The sequence below is a fragment of the Dendrobates tinctorius genome, unplaced genomic scaffold, assembly GCF_039654945.1.
Source record: "Dendrobates tinctorius isolate UK_male_01 unplaced genomic scaffold, ASM3965494v1 ptg000086l, whole genome shotgun sequence".
NCBI lineage: Eukaryota > Metazoa > Chordata > Amphibia > Anura > Dendrobatidae > Dendrobates > Dendrobates tinctorius.
This window is the reverse complement of record NW_027361754.1, coordinates 70,435,545-70,452,580: the sequence shown is the minus strand read 5'-3', so window position 1 is coordinate 70,452,580 and position 17,036 is coordinate 70,435,545. Positions and strand designations below refer to the sequence as shown.

The following is a 17,036-nucleotide window of genomic DNA, read 5'->3' as shown; positions in this document are numbered from 1 at the left end:
TCACACACAGCCCTCGATACAGTATGATGGCCACCACAGCCCCCCACACATCCTATGATGGTCCTCACGGCCCCTCTATACACAGTATGATTCCTCACACACAGCCCTCGATACAGTATGATGGCCACCACAGCCCCCCACACATACTATGATGGTCCTCACGGCCCCTCTATACACAGTATGATTCCTCACACACAGCCCTCGATACAGTATGATGGCCACCACAGCCCCCCACACATATTATGATGGTCCTCACGTCCCCCCTATACACAGTATGATTCCTCACACACAGCCCTCCATACAGTATGATGGCCACCACAGCCCCCCACACATACTATGATGGTCCTCACAGCCCCCCTATACACAGTATGATTCCTCACACACAGCCCTCGATACAGTATGATGGCCACCACAGCCCCCCACACATACTATGATGGTCCTCACGGCCCCTCTATACACAGTATGATTCCTCACACACAGCCCTCGATACAGTATGATGGCCACCACAGCCCCCCACACATACTATGATGGTCCTCACGGCCCCTCTATACACATTATGATTCCTCACACACAGCCCTCGATTCAGTATGATGGACACCACAGCCCCCCACACATATTATGATGGTCCTCACAGCCCCCCTATACACAGTATGATTCCTCACACACAGCCTTCCATACAATATTATGGCCACCACAGCCCCCCATATGCAATGGTGGTCCTCACAGCTCCCCTATACACAATATCATAGAATCGTAGAGTTGGAAGGGACCTCCTGGGCCATCTGGTCCAACCCCCTGCTCCTCATAAACAGCCCTCCATACAATATTATGGCCACAACAGCCCCCCCATATGCAATGGTGGTCCTCACAGAGCCCTTTACATAGTATGATTCCCCACACACAGCTCTCTAAACAGTATGAAGGCCACCACACACCCCCACATGCTATGATGGTCCTCACAACTCCCCTATACACATTTTGATTCTCCACACGCAGCCATCCAAACAGTATGATGGCCAATACAGCCCCCCACATGCGGTGATGATCCCCACAGCCCGCCTATACACAGTATGATTCCTCACACACACAGCCCTCCATACAGTTTGATGGCCTCCATAGCCACCCCCAGATGCTCTGTTGGTTATCACAGCCCCCTATACACAGTATGATTCCCCACACAAAGCCCTCCACAGCCGCCCACACATTTACCTCACAAGTGGTTGACAATCAGGGAAAAAAAACCAACGTACTCATCTTGCTCCCATTTTCCTGGTGCTCTCTTCCAATTTTTTTGTGCACTGTTGGTCTGCACAGCAGACACGTCTGCTGTCTGAGTCTCACAGGCTGAATGGCGGAAAAAGGAGTCGGCAGCTCCCTGCTCCACGACACAATTCAGCATTACCAGCATCCAGCGAAATTGGGACACCGGGTGCTGGAGGGCGGCCCCATGATGCTGCAAGTGTGCCACGGGTTTCAGCCCTTCGGCTATCCTGGTCTTTGGGCTAGACGGAAACCACCAAAAGGCTCAGATATGGCTTGAAGGCTGCACTTTACCCAGGTCTACCCTATTCTATCAATAAGGGATAACTTAACATTTGGTAAAAAACCTTTAATGACTTGTCACTATGTTATTAAACTGTAGTATAAAATTTAACATGGAAGTGCCACGTGTGGATATTGCTAGGTCACGCTATAGGACATACTGAAAATCATATGTGCTTACCTCAGTTCTGCCATACTGTTCACAAAATATATACTGTTTTTCTCCTTCGCCTCATTGGGGGACACAGATACTGTGGGTGTATGCTTCTGCCGTTAGGAGGCTGACACTAAGTGAAAAAAAGAGGTTAGCTCCTCCTCAGCCGTATACACCCTCGCCCCTATTGCGGGCCGAAATCATTTCTTTGCTTAGTGTCCATGGAGGCACACGTCTGGTTTTTCTCCAGACTTTTTTTGTCTTTTTCCATGAAGATGTGACGGGGCAACGGACCCTATTGAAAGGGTCTGATTTCCCCAAACCATCAACGGGCGAGCACGTGCGAGTGTCCCTCCACGTATCCTCTCCCGCGTCGTGGGACACAATGCCGGACTTAGCTCTGACCACCCCTAGGTATTGAAACCATGGGCTGTACAGAGGCACAAGACTAGTCCGTGTGGCCCCCACTGCTCCACCAATGCTTAGACTGCGGTGCTGTAAGGTGGCGGACGGTCCCTCTCCTCACCCCCTGAAGGGGTTAGATGGAGCTAGTGTGCCTGCACCGTCCTATTTTATCAAGGCCCCCTCACATACCTGCGCTCAGGCTGAAGAAGATCATCGGTGAGGAGAGGGTCTGGGAGGGCTCCTGCGAAGATCTCAGGGCTGGAGCCCCCAGCCGGCGGAAGCCACCGGCCATGCAAGGCTGAGGGTGGCTGGATCCGTCAGGCGGCGCCGCGCAGTTAGTGGCACCATGTTTTTTGTGTACCGCGTCCTCCCCGGTCGGATAGGGGAAAAATTGAGGCTGCAGCCGGAGCTAGGCTGCAGCTGGAAGTCCCGCCCCTGGAGCCGCGCGTCACTTCCGGCGGCCCGCCCCGCACTGGGCGGCGGCGAAGAAATTTGGGCCCCGGCTTCGGAGCGCAGCTAGGCCGCAGAACGGAAGCACAGCCCCTAGAGCGGTTTTACATGCTGGCTCACTCCCACTGCTGGTGGCGCGCGATTTGAAGAAAGCAGCCAGGACGGGGGGGGCGCAGGACTGGGGTAAGTGCTGCCCGGGAAGCCACGCTACAGGGAAAACGAGGTGCCCCCGGAGTGGGCCCGATCATTGTCACAGTCCATGGCGTCGATTACGAGAGCAATAGAGTCCCTTCAGGCCCCAGATGGGGGCAGGGCGATGGCTCGCCGGCCTTAGAGGGAACCTCCACCTCACAAAAGCTTCCGGCCTGCAGGGGCCGCTCTCACTCCAGGCAGACCCAGAGGAAACGAATGCACACGGTGTCGCCCAGTCCATCCTGTGCCTTGGCATCCGTAAGCTCTGCTTCTCGCTCCCCGTCACCAGTGGTTGATAGCGAGCAGACCTCAGATTGCGACCCAGACGAGCCCTTTGACCTGGACACTCCAGGATCACGTGAAACAGTGGACAGCCTCATAGAAGCTGTCAATCAGACCCTAGGGATTTAGGATGATCCTGCAGTGGCTACTGGGCATAAAGTGGCATTTAAGCGAGTGAAGCGCCCGCACAGAATTTTTTCCTCTCACCCGGAGTTTGAGGACACCCAGACAGGCGTTTCTCGGGTCAAAAGGCACTCGAAACAAGGTATCTGTTTGCTCCGGACCTCCGTAAAAGATGGATGGAATCCCTGATGGTGGATCCTCCGGTTTCGCGCCTAGCCACTAAGACCCTGCTATCCGTCCCTAGTGTTTCCTCGATTAAGGATCCCACGGATCGCCTTATAGGGAGCTTAGCTCGCTCAGTATATGAGGCGTCAGGGTCAGCACTCGCTCCCTCGTTCGCAGCAACTTGGGTAGCCAAGGCTAGGATATCATGGTCAGAAACATTAAACAAGGTTGCGCAGGAGCAGGATTACCTGCAGAGATTTCTGAGGTCGCAGGTCAGATGGTGATGGCCGGAGACTAATCAATGCGTCTTTGGATGCGGCCAATTGCTCGGCACTTGCTGCCGCTAATGCAATTTCGATCAGAAGACCCCTATAGTTAAGGACATGGCGAGCCGATTCTTCTTCTAAGAAGTCCTTGACTTCCCTGCCTTATCAGTGCGGCCGCCAATTTGGGGAGAAGTTGGATCAACTTATCTCCGACTCCACAGGAGGAAGGAGCGGGTTTCTCCCTTAACAAAGGGTCAAACCGCTTTTTCGTCACCAATTTCAGGCACGTTTTTGGGCCTTTCGAAACACCAGGTGGATTACAGCGGCCAATTCCGCCGCCGCCTCAGGCCGCCCCAACCAGGATAGGGAGCAGCAGGTCTCATATAGAGCCAACCCATTGGGGAGATTGCATACTCAGCAGCCCAGATCGAGGGGAAGATCGTAGGCCAAATGACTCGAGGCCTTTACCAGACGACACCAGCAAGGTGGGCGGCCGTCTACTCTGGTTTTTCCACGTCTGAGCCAATGTCGCTCACGACGCATGGCTAAAGGAATTGGTGGCCTCAGGTTACAAAATAGAATTTGCCAGATACCCACCAAGACGGTTTTTTCTTTCCCGGCTTCCCAGAGTGGATGCCCAGGCAAGGGCTCTATTGGGAGCCATCAAATCGCTCCAGCACAACGGAGTCATTGTTCCAGTGCCGGAACACAAAAAAAATCAGAGGTTCTACTCCAACCTTTTTGCAGTTCCCAAAAAGAACGGGTCTGTCAGGCCTGTTTTGGACCTGAAGCCTCTGAACAAATTCATCAGGATCAGACATTTCCGGATGGAGTCTCTCCGGTCAGTCATATCGGCCATGGAGCAGGGAGAATACTTGGCCTCAATAGATATCCAGGAAGCATATCTGCATATTCCCATTTTTCCTCTTCATCAGAGGTTTCTACGCTTCAGCGATCTACATTTTCAGTTCGTAGCACTACCCTTCGGGCTAGCCACGGCCCCCAGAGAGTTCACAAAGGTTATGGCAGTTGTCATGGCCATACTGCATTCTCAAGGCATAGTCGTCTTGCCTTATCTGGACGACCTCTTGGTCAAAGGCCCTTCAATACGGGCATGCGAGGAAAATGTCAACATCACGCTAGATACTCTTGCCCGCTTAGGGTGGTTGGTCAATGCGAAGAAGTCCTCCCTTGTGCCAGCTCAAAAGATCTCTTTCCTAGGAATGATTCTCGACATTCGCTGAGGGTTGGTAATTCTCCCTCAGGAAAAGGGGCGAGTGCTCCGGCAGGGAGTCCGGACACTTCGGCAACCAGTCCCTCATACCATCCGATCCAGGATGAGGAGTCTAGGGAAAATCGTGGCAGCAATGGAAGCGGTACCGTTCGCCCAGTTCCATCTTCGCCCCCTGCAGCACGCCCTTTTGTCAGTTTGGGACAAGAATCCCTTCACGCTCGATCGGCAGTGCCGACTGTCCTTTCAAGTCAGGCAGTCGCTCGGATGGTGGTTAACCAGTTCCTCTCTGACCACCATTGGTTGGTGATGACAACCGATGCCAGTCTCCTCGGCTGGGGAGCGGTGTTTCGCCACCACACGACCCAGGGACGGTGGTCGCCACAGGAGGCACGCCTCCCGATCAACTTATTGGAGATACGAGCAATTCGGCTGGCTCTGCAAAAGTTTCATCACTTTCTAGCAGGCCGTCCCGTCCGGATTCAGTCGGACAACGCCACGGCGGTGGCTTACATAAATCACCAAGGGGGCACCCGCAGCAGAGCAACCATGCGCGAGGTGGGGCACGTTCTGCAGTGGGCCGAAGCAAACCACTCAGTGATTTCGGCTGTCCACATCCCGGGCGTGGAAAATTGGGCGGCAGACTTTCTCAGCCGGCGGGGTCTTGCTTCCGGAGAGTGGTCTCTACATCCCGAAGTCTTCCAGCAGATTTGTCAGCTGTGGGGAACTCTGGATGTGGACCTGATGGCGTCCAGAGTGAACGCCAAGGTGCCCACATAAGTCGCTCGGGCCAGGGACCCGCAGGCAATCGCTGTGGACGCGTTGGTTCTGCCATGGAACCAGTTTCGCCTCCCATATCTATTTCCCCCGCTGCCACTACTTCCGAGGGTTATCAAGAAGATCAAGATGGAAGAGGTTCCGGCGATTCTGCTTGCCCCCAGACTGGCCCCATCGAGCGTGGTACACAGATCTAATGCAGCTGCTCGCCGACGTTCCTTGGCGCCTGCCAGAGCGCCCAGATCTACTTTCTCAAGGGCCGATTTGCCTCCCAAACTCAGGGGCCCCGTGTTTGACGGCATGGCCGTTGAATCTTGGATTCTAACCCAGGCAGGGTTCGGGAGCAAGGTGGTCGCTACAATGATTGGCGCCCGGAAGCCTGCTTCAGCACGAATTTACCACCAGACCTGGAAGGTGTTCTTTGCTTGGTGTCGAGGCCGCAGTCTTTCTCCGCTGAGATTCTCTATCCCCAACATCTTGACTTTTCTCCAGTCGGGCCTAGACTCGGGCTTAGCCCCAAGTTCCCTCAGGAGACAAATATCGGCCTTATCCGTCCTGTTCCAGCACAGAATTGCTACAAATCTGCAGGTGAAGACATTCATCCAGGGACTATCCCACTTGATACCTCCCTATAAGGTACCTATGGACGCTTGGGACCTTAACCTGGTCCTAAGTGTTCTGCAGGAAGCTCCATTTGAACCGCTTCAGGATATCTCCTTGAGGAACCATTCCTGGAAAGTGGTGTTCCTAGTGGCCATCACTTCTATCAGGCGGGTTTCAGAACTGGCAGCTCTATCCTGCCAAGCCCCGTTCCTCACTTTCCGTAAGGATAAGGTGGTGCTCAGACCAGTCCCTCCTTTTCTGCCGAAAGTCGTGTCCTCTTTTCACATTAATGAAGATGTTATCTTGCCTTCATTTTGTCCAGCACCGGTGCACCGTGTGGAAAAGGCTCTTCACACGTTAGACCTAGTAAGAGCCCTCCGGAGGTACGTGTCGAGGATGGCACCCTCTCGTCAGACGGACACGCTGTTCGTGCTCCCCGAAGGGCGCAGGAAGGAACTCGCTGCCTCAAAGTCGACCATAGCCAGATGGATTAGTTTGACTATTCAGGAGTCCTACCCGCATTAGAGGCACGCCGATTCCAGCAGGGATCGGAGCGCACTCTACTCGGGCAGTGGGCGCCTCTTGGGCGCTTCGGCACCAGGCTTCGACGGAACAGGTTTGCAAGGCGGCAACCTGGTCCAGCCTGCACACATTTGCCAAACATTATAATATCCATGCTCAGGCCTCGGCGGATGCGAGCCTGGGTAGAAGGATTCTCCAAGCAGCAGTGGCGCACCTTTAAACAAGAGGTGCATGTAGCTTGGATCGGTGAGTCAATCTCCCACCCAGGGACTGCTTTAGGACGTCCCACAGTATCTGTGTCCCCCAATGAGGCGAAGGAGAAACATGGATTTTTGTGATAACTCACCGTAAAATCCTTTTCTCCGAGACGCTCATTGGGGGACACAGCACCCACCCTGATAGCCAGTAGGCTCTTGTTTTGTTTAAATTAATGTGTCTACTTATTTGATATGGGTGGTGTTTTCCTTTAGACATGTTGTACCTGTATTGAGGTTGATTTTGTTGTCCTCCTACTGTTTTGGCACCAAACTGATTTTCGCCCGCAATAGGAGCGAGGGTGTATACGGCGGAGGAGGAGCTAACCTCTTTTTTTTCACTTAGTGTCAGCCTCTTAGCGGCAGAAGCATACACCCACAGTATCTGTGTCCCCCAATGAGCGTCTCGGAGAAAAGGATTTTACGGTGAGTTATCACAAAAATCCATGTTTCAGGAGAATTTGCTTAAAAGTATCAAGCAAACTCAGGACCTCCGTTCTGCTTTTCCCGTGTGAACGTTTAGCAGTATATTTCATTATATTCTTAGATATGAACCCCTGATGTTGCGGAAGCCAGATCGCCGACGAAGCACCACACAGACATGGTGTTTCCGAGATGGAAAATTAAGCTGCAGTTTACCTGGGTTGGTCGTCCAGGTCAGTTTGTGAATGTGTAAATGTAAGATATCTACAACCCTGGGTACTTATCGGATTCATAAATTACTGCCTTGATGGCCGCGTTCATTTGCAGACATACTTATCTGCTTGTTTTTAGGCAAGAAATGGGGTTTCTGGATTACTCGATGGAGCAGAGGTTGTGCTCGGACCAGATGCTACGTTAGAACATATGGGATCTGTCCCCAGAGAGCAGCAGTTTATAAACCAGAAGATGAGGCCGGGGTCTGGGGTGCTGTCCGTCAGGGTTATCCCAGATGGGCCTACGAGAGTTTTACAGGTACATGTCAGCAATTTAATACTATGGCATGCAATATGACGGTACTAGAGCACAAACTTCTGTGGGACTTGCACATTGCATATTGGGCCAGCCATCTACTTGTGCACAGTATGGTTACAACATGAAATTTCAGAGGCCCCCCACCTATTGATTAAATATAACGTTCTAAATGGGATTTGCCACCAGGGCTGACCAATGATATTTATACCCTAAATGTAGCTGCTTAATAAAAAAATAATAATGTGCCAGCCATTGCTCCAGGCACGTCATCCCTTCATACATGAGCTCTTACCATCCCAGCCTCTGCCACACTGGCTCAATTCGTGCCTTGACATTCTCCTATTCCATTTATTTGGATATTATGCACCTTCTTACACAGGTGTTATACGTGACTGGTAGTCCTTTCTGGTAAAAGTTGCTATCCGAGTACACGGACCGGCTGCAGCGGCAGCTAAAATCCCAATGGCTTCATCCTTCAAAATCTTGTGGTCATTGGCAAATCATAGATGAGCGGCAATGCAGCGACAGCCACACTGTTAGGTTTTTAACACCAGCATAGTCCTGTTGTCCCCGTGGCTGATTGCTGCCTCTGCACCACACAATTCTTTGCTTCAGGCAAACATGACTGGCATCACGGCTGTGACACGTGTGCCAAAGGTTGCTGACCCCTGCGTTAATGCATATATATTTATATATACCGTATATTAAGAAAGAGACCACCTCCTATGCCGCCCACTCTGTGTGGCTGACATAGAGGAAATCCTATACAGTTTGAGTTGTTCATCAGCTTTCATTAGCTTTCCATTTCCAGATCACGGACTTTCAGCAGCGCAGAGCTGAGCGTCTTTCAAGTGAAATTGATGACCTTAAACAATTGGAGATGAAAAAATTCAAGAGTCCCGAGCTAGAACAGGAATTAGAGGTTTGTGTGTGGTCAGTAGGTGGCGGGCATTTTTTTTTTCTTGTACGTGCTGTGCAGCTACATCTCTTTCTGGGTTCGTTTCTCTCTTTTTTTTTTTTTTTTTTAGGTGGTTGTAAAATTACAGGATGGAATTGGTATCTCGTTGAACAATAAACTCCCAGAGGAGCTGGTGTTTGCAAGTTTCGGAGGCATTAATATTCAGTACATGCATCAAGCCTCCAATCAAGTGCTGGAGCTCCATATACAGAACGTTCAGGTACTATACTGAGAGTCTGCGTCTCAATAAATGGTGGAAACATAAAAACTGAACTCTAAAAAGATGCTTGTGGATGAATAACAAACTATAAAAGAAAAATGTTTTCTCCTTCGCCTCATTGGGGGACACGGGACCATGGGTGTTATGCTGCTGGCACTAGGAGGACACTAAGCAAATACACAAGAAAATTGACTCCTCCTCCGTATACACTCTGCTGGCTCTATGCTGAACCAGTTCTTGCTTAGCGTCTGTAGGAGGCACTAGGGTCTGGCTTCAGACCCGGATTTCATTTTTTAGTATTATTTTTTACCACAAAATCATAAACCGCCAAGGGCGATGGGTCCTTTCAAGGTCCCGATCTCTCAGACCCATCAACAGGCGGGCACGCGAAGAGTCGTCTCCCCGTATACCCTCCTGCAACCTCAACCTTGGCCTGGGCTCTCCTTAGGGGCGACAGATCCTTCAATGGGTCCGCTATCCCCACATCACCAACAGACGGGAACATGGGGTGTTGCCCCCAAGTACCCCCTTCTGGAGCCAGGTTTTTCAGCCGGACATGCCCTGCCTCACCATTCCTGACAAGAAAAATTACCTCAGGTAATATGCAGAGGCTCCATGCGGCATCCGTGCGGCCCCATTCCCCACCACAGCCCGAAAGTGGACATTTTTCCAATGCTCTTCTGTATTGGCAGGATTGTATTTCAGGAGATAAATAACAAAAAACTGACTGGCGCTTCCAAGCTAATTTGAATAGGTGCATACTAGGAGCAGCCACCTCCATATACAATATACAAACGAAGTTGGTCTCTGATGTGTTAATGCATGTAGACATGGAATATATGAAATATGAATAGCAATACTGCTCCAGATAGTAGAAAAAAATGAGATGCTTAGCATATAATTTGGCCAATTATTCATGCATGCCCAGCAACCAACGACAAGGTGGTCTCGCGCAGCGTGAGACCACCTTGTCATTGGTTGCTGGGCATGCATGAATAATTGGCCAAATTATGTGTCTTTCAGGAGATGCATCCTGAAGGAGGAATATCATTAATAGCACTGGGGGACAGGGTATATGCCCTGCCAAGAGGATGCTCCACACCATGCAGCTCAGTCCAAGTCAGTGCTCTCCAGACAGGAATTGTGCAACTTTCTGAGATCCCAGGCTCAGCTTATGATTAGCCAGGCTGATGAGACGTCCCCTGTACGCCTCACAGTTGACATCAGGCCAGATTTGCAAATCAAACTCTGCACCAGGGAACTCAGAAGATCAGGAAATTTGTGCAGCTTCTGTCTCTTGCCAGACAGTACTGACCTGGATCGTATACTGGTGTTGCACGACGCGATCCGCTCATCTGTAGTCCTATGACTGCCTTATAATTGTTGGCTTCTCGTGACTAAAATGTCTCTGGTCATTTTATACCTGCTGTATACGTATTCAACTTTTATCTATGTTTTTTGTCATAGGTTGATAACCAGTTGATTGGTACAACTCAGCCAGCCATGCTTTTTGTAACCCCTAAGAGCTTTGAAACTGAAGATATGGAGTCAGGGCCTGCAATACAGGTCAATGCAGTGAAGGTGCCGAGCAAGAACGCACTAACTGACCTGTACAAGGTGAGGAGGAACATTTTTTTAGTTTGGCGCTGTCAGGTCTCTTATCTTAGGCAGTATAGTACAAAAGGGGAGATTGCAACACATAACACTGGTCAACAGCATTTTTGGTGCCAAAGATATTTCATCGAATTTAGGGTATTTTTGGGGTGCTGATTCTGAATATGTCATCAGTTTTGCCAGATTGGCTCAAGTTTTTGAGATTTTTGGTATCTTATTTATAGCACTTGTTGGTAAATGCGACGCATCATCTCATTAATTTCTTTGGATTAGTACTTGAACTGAGCAGTTCTCAATATAGTTTTGTGTTAATTAGTGTTCTAAAAGTTTGTTCATAGCTTGATTTTTGCACTAACTTTATGTTGTTGTCTGTTTTCCAGTGAAAAGCATGAACTCATCATGAAGAAGTTGTCTTAACGATCCAGACTCATTCTGTTACATTTGTGGTGAATATACACTGCCAAAACATAGAAGAAACATAACAGACTTCGTAAAAAAAGTGTATTTTGCCTATTTTGGGGTTATGCTTGGGGACCAAGACAAGTTTTGGGCACCACACATAGTGTGCAAAGCATGTATCGAATTATTACGAAAATGGAGCAAAGGACAAAGAAAAAGCTTCAAATTTGGTGTTCCAATGGTGTGGAGAGAGCCAAAAAATCATCATGATGACTGTTATTTATGGTAAACACAGGTACAGGCACATCTTCACAATGAGGGACAGGCCTTCTTGCAGATTCCATGTTACTCCCATTTTCGTTTCTTATGCTTATTGAATCCTTGCACTTGCACTGCACAGAAATAACAGTCATCATGATGATTTTTTGGCTCTCTCCACACCATTGGAACACCAAATTTGAAGCTTTTTCTTTGTCCTTTGCTCCATTTTCGTAATAATTCGATACATGCTTTGCACACTATGTGTGGTGCCCAAAACTTGTCTTGGTCCCCAAGCATAACCCCAAAATAGGCAAAATACACTTTTTTTACGAAGTCTGTTATGTTTCTTCTATGTTTTGGCAGTGTATATTCACCACAAATGTAACAGAATGAGTCTGGATCGTTAAGACAACTTCTTCATGATGAGTTCATGCTTTTCACTGGAAAACAGACAACAACATAAAGTTAGTGCAAAAATCAAGCTATGAACAAACTTTTAGAACACTAATTAACACAAAACTATATTGAGAACTGCTCAGTTCAAGTACTAATCCAAAGAAATTAATGAGATGATGCGTCGCATTTACCAACAAGTGCTATAAATAAGATACCAAAAATCTCAAAAACTTGAGCCAATCTGGCAAAACTGATGACATATTCAGAATCAGCACCCCAAAAATACCCCAAATTCATTAAAATATTTTGGACACCAGAAAAAAAAATTTTTTTCGTTGACCTGTGTAATGAGTTCAAGAATATATGATTTTATTTGATCTGATTCAGTTATTTTAAGTAAATAAAACCTGTCTTTGCCAAGGCTAATTCAAAAAGTCTGTGAATCCTGTTTCCCCGGCTCGCTCATAGAGAGAGCCTGTGAGTCCTGCTTCCCTGGCTCACTCATAGAGAAAGCCTGAGAGTCCTGCTTCCCCGGCTCACTCATAGTGAGAAAGCCTGTGAGGCCCGCTTCTCCGTCTCACTCATAGAGACAGCCTGTGAGTCCTGCTTTTCCGGCTCACTCATAGATAAAGCCTGTGAGTCCTGCTTTCTCTTACCATAGTAAATGACAGCTCTCTTTTTTATTATTATTTATTTATATAGCGCCATTAATTCCATGGTGCTGTACATGAGAAGGGGGGTACATACAAAGTTATAGATATCCTTAACAGTGAGCAAATTTACAATGACAGACTGGTACAGAGGGGAGAGGACCCTGTCCTTGAGGACTTACATCTCTTTTACAGGTTCTAATTTAAAGGGATTGTCCAGTTGCAGCAGATAAGTCTGCAGTTACTCTATTTGACTGCAGATAGCTGAATGGTGACCATGTGCGATGCATACACTGTCACGGTTCTCCTTTATTCGCTGTGCGAGTGTGCTGTCATGTGACCGTTTGCATGCAATCTCATGCCAACTAGACGCCCCTCTGCTTGTCAGTGTTTAGCAGAGGAGAATCTTGTCGCCACATGACAGCAAGTATGTAAATTGCATGTCACATGAACACCATCCCCTGCTGGAAAAGCAGGGGAATTGGAGCAGTGTGCAGTCACATAGTGATATCAGACAATTGGCATTTACTTTGTAGTCACAATTTATGTAGAAAATCCTTACGTTTTTATGGTCTTGAATAAAATAATTTAATGCCAAAATCCTGAGTGACAGCATCATTCTTCTTTTTTGGTCTTATTAAACACTCAGAGCAATAACTTTTTTTTTATATATATATAGCACCTGCTGATCACTGCTCAGAGATTCACGGTGCAGATCGAGGAGAAGCTGCTCCTAAAACTGCTCAGCTATTTTGGCTTTGGAAAATCAGAAACAGGTATGATATAATGTGAACCGTTCCAACAACTGCACACATACCAGATCTTTGTTATGTACACCTCTGTAAACAGGAGAAGCTGGGAACAAGGTTTATCGTTTGGCATTTACACTGTGCAAAATTAGGGCATAACTCCACCAGGGGGCGCACAAGGCTCATGCAGCTGAAATAAGCAGCCTGTAGACCAAATGGGTGTCACAGGGAGCATATAGAGACGTGCACTAGTGGAGCGCTGGTGTCGGAATATGGTAGTAATATTTCCTACCCTGGGCTCAGAGCAAACGCTCCTAGAATCTCCATTATGATCTCTGTTATGATAGGCAGCAAATGAGCAATCGCTTCTTAAATTTGATGTACCAGAAGTGTGATAAGGCAGAATGACGACTTGTTTAGAGCATCTCCAAGGAGCCGGTCCTGCGGTGAGTCCCTCCTTGATGGATATAGAACCAGTGAATTGGCAATATGGAGCTGACAACTGTCATCCGATCCAGAAGGACCGATCTTGCAACTTAAAGGCCTTCAGTGTCTGGTTGCCAGATTTCAGGTGGAGTCCAATCCTCGCCCGGGTCCCTGCTGTTCCAGAGGCACCTGGTTGGTGTCATGATCCAAGGTTGATCTGACAAGTAAATGGACAAAGTGAACTTTTTTTTCCTTTGGCTTGGTGCCAAAGTGGTGTGATTGCCCCCGGTGGCCATTAGAATTATTACATGTGGTGTTGTTCATTCTAAGTTGCCCCGGTGGTGGTGAGTGGTAGTGCACTTTAGTTTCTTTTGTTTAATATGCACGTAATTATAAATCAGGTGTGAGGCTCTATAGGAGAGTCAGGTGTGTTCAATCACTGTGGGTGATATTGTGAGTTAGTCATTTTCAAGGAAGCCTGGGTGAAAGAAAGAGCTGAATGAGAGTTCTGGGCAGCCCTGCCAGAGGACTTGAGTCAGCTATGGAGTCTGCATGGAGGGCTGGCATGGCGTGGTGGAGTGGCAGTTTATGGTGTCAACAGGAGGTGCTTGCATGGCTTGGTGGAGTGGCGACGATGGTGAGAGTTGCACTCAGCATGCTGGACTTGGTTGCTGAAAACTGGACTCAAGCAGGCATGCTGGACTTTTTGGCAGAAGCTGGACTCATCTTTGGGACTCTGTTTACTGGGCAGCTACAACTGGTGGTGGACTCAGCTCCAAGGCTGCACTATGGTGATGGGTCCGGTTATGGTGATGGATCTGGGTGGAGGAGAAGATGCACGCAGGTGGTGGGCTCTGTTGCTAGGAGCGTACGCAACAGAGCAAAGCTAAGTGGTGTTCCCCCTGTATTGTCATTTTTCCTCATGTGTGTTTAGTGCAGTGGTGGAATTAGTTTCCGCACCGACCAATTCCCTAGTGAGGGTTTAGGTGCAGGGCGAGTCAGGGTTTGAGGTACGTGTGCGTCGCCCGGTGCGGAACCGGCATAGGGAACGTTAGGAGTGCAGGAACACTGGCTCAGGGGAGTACAGGAGGTCTCCACTTCCCTATTCCCTATCGCAGGGCCCACCATTATTATTGTTACCCAGGTTCCCCTTTATTATTTAAATTCGCCTTACTGGAGGCGGGGTTTCCAGACTATTGTATAAATACGTGTAATACCTAAATTCGCCAGTTGGAGGCGGTGTATCCAGCTGCACGTCTTATTATTTAAATTCGCCCTACTGGAGGCGGTGTATCCAGGGTCACGCGTGTCATGGGTTCGCCTTGCGTTACTCGCTGCGTCCAGACACACGTGACCGTGACATTTGGACTGTGTGGCAGGCATATGTATGACTGATCCCAGCATCTTTAGGCTATGTGCACACTTCCGGAATTTCCGCTGGAATTCCGCAACTCCCTGCCGCGGGACATACGCGAGAAATCCGCATGCGTAATTCCCGCAAAAACTAGCGTTTCTCCTTCGTCTCATTGGGGGACACAGAGACTGTGGGTGTGTGCTACTGCCGTCTGGAGGCCGACACTAAGTATACAAAAAAACAAGTTAGCTCCTCCTCCGCCGCATACACCCTCGCCCCGATAGCGGGCGGAAACCAGTTTTTGCTTAGTGTCTGATGGAGGCACACGCAGTCTGGGTCTCTCCAGACTATTTTTTTTTTTTTCTTTAACATTTTCTTACTATGAAGAGGAGACAGGGGCGACGGATCCTATTGAAAGGGTCCGATCTCCCCCAAACATCAACGGGCGAGCACGCGCGAGTATCCCTCCGCGTATCCTTTCCCGCACCGAGGGACATCTCTGGGACTTTTCCCCAGACATCTATTTTTTCTTTTTTCTTTTAAAGAAGATATGACAGGGGCAACGCATCCTATTGAAAGGATCCGATTTCCCCAAACCATCAACGGGCGACCACATGCGAGTGTCCCTCCACGTTCTCTCTCCCGCGACGTGGGACAATAGGCCAGACTTAGCCCTGTCCACCCCTAGGTTGCGAAACCATGGGCTTGCACAGAGGCACAAGACTAGTCTGTGCGGCCCCACGGCTACACCAACGCCAGGTGGCGGTACTGCGTGGTGGCGGACGGTCCCTCTCCTCGCCCAGCCAAGGCGGACGGAGCTAGGGTGGCTGCACCGTCCGAAGATATGGGTTACCTCTAGTGTTGAGCATTCCGATACCGCAAGTATCGGGTATCGGCCGATACTTGCTGTATCGGAATTCCGATACCGACTTCCGATATTTTTTCAATATCGGAAGTCGGCATCGGAATCGGAAGTTCAAAGTTGATTGACAGCCTGACGTCATCATGATGCGCGGTGTGTGCGCATCATGATGCGCCGTCATTTCGGGCCTTCCGGGGGTCTCTGCCGGCCTGCCGGGGGGCTGTGTGGACTGCCCGGGGTCTGTACCGGCCTGCCGGGGGGCTGTGCCGGCCTGCCGGTGGTCTGTGCACCCTGTGGGGGTCTGTACCGGCCTGCCGGGGGGCTGTGCCGGCCTGCCGGTGGTCTGTGCACCCTGTGGGGGTCTGTACCGGCCTGCCGGGGGGCTGTGCCGGCCTGCCGGGGGGCTGTGCTGATGTCCGGGGGTCTGTGCAAGCATCGTCCGATGGGACTACAAGTCCCATCTGGCGATGCCTGCTACCATGACAGTGATTGACACATTAGCCAATGATGGGACAGTAGTAGTCCCATCATCCGGCTAATGTGTTAAATGTTAAAAAAAAAAAAAAAAAATACTACATACATACTACATGCATGCTACATACATACTACATGCTACATACATACTACATACATACCACATACATACTACATACATACTACATACATACCACATACATACCACATACATACCACATACATAACACATATATACTACATGCATGCTACATACATACTACATGCTACATATATACTACATACATACTACATACATACTACATATATACTACATGCATGCTACATACATACTACATGCTACATACATACTACATATATACTACATACATACTACATACATACTACATGCATGCTACATACATACTACATGCTACATACATACCACATACATACTACATACATACTACATGCTACATACATACTACATATATACTACATGCATGCTACATACATACTGCATGCTACATGCATGCTACATACATACTACATGCTACATACATACCACATATATACTACATACATACTACATACAATACATTCATACAATACATACATAGACATACAGTACATATAACATAGAGTAACATACTTACCAATACTTGTCACATTGTTCCCCGAAGCCATTGTCTTTTATGGAATAAATATTAACATAACAAACCACAAAAATACTCACCCACGATCCGAAGCAGTCCACGAGTGTGTCCCACGACG

The 17,036-nt window shown here is 48.8% G+C and overlaps 1 protein-coding gene across 3 annotated transcripts in view; it reads left to right on the top strand.

Moving 5' to 3' along the window:
* Positions 1–17,036, top strand: part of VPS13D (vacuolar protein sorting 13 homolog D) — a 438,357-nt gene that overhangs the window by 235,905 nt on the left and 185,416 nt on the right. For all 3 annotated transcript variants that reach the window (XM_073585587.1, XM_073585586.1, XM_073585585.1), the window contains 6 exons: positions 7,514–7,622; positions 7,741–7,920; positions 8,732–8,842; positions 8,949–9,098; positions 10,566–10,715; positions 13,098–13,194. In XM_073585587.1, coding sequence (XP_073441688.1) covers positions 7,514–7,622; positions 7,741–7,920; positions 8,732–8,842; positions 8,949–9,098; positions 10,566–10,715; positions 13,098–13,194 — 797 coding nt within the window. The remainder of the gene's footprint in view (positions 1–7,513; positions 7,623–7,740; positions 7,921–8,731; positions 8,843–8,948; positions 9,099–10,565; positions 10,716–13,097; positions 13,195–17,036) is intronic.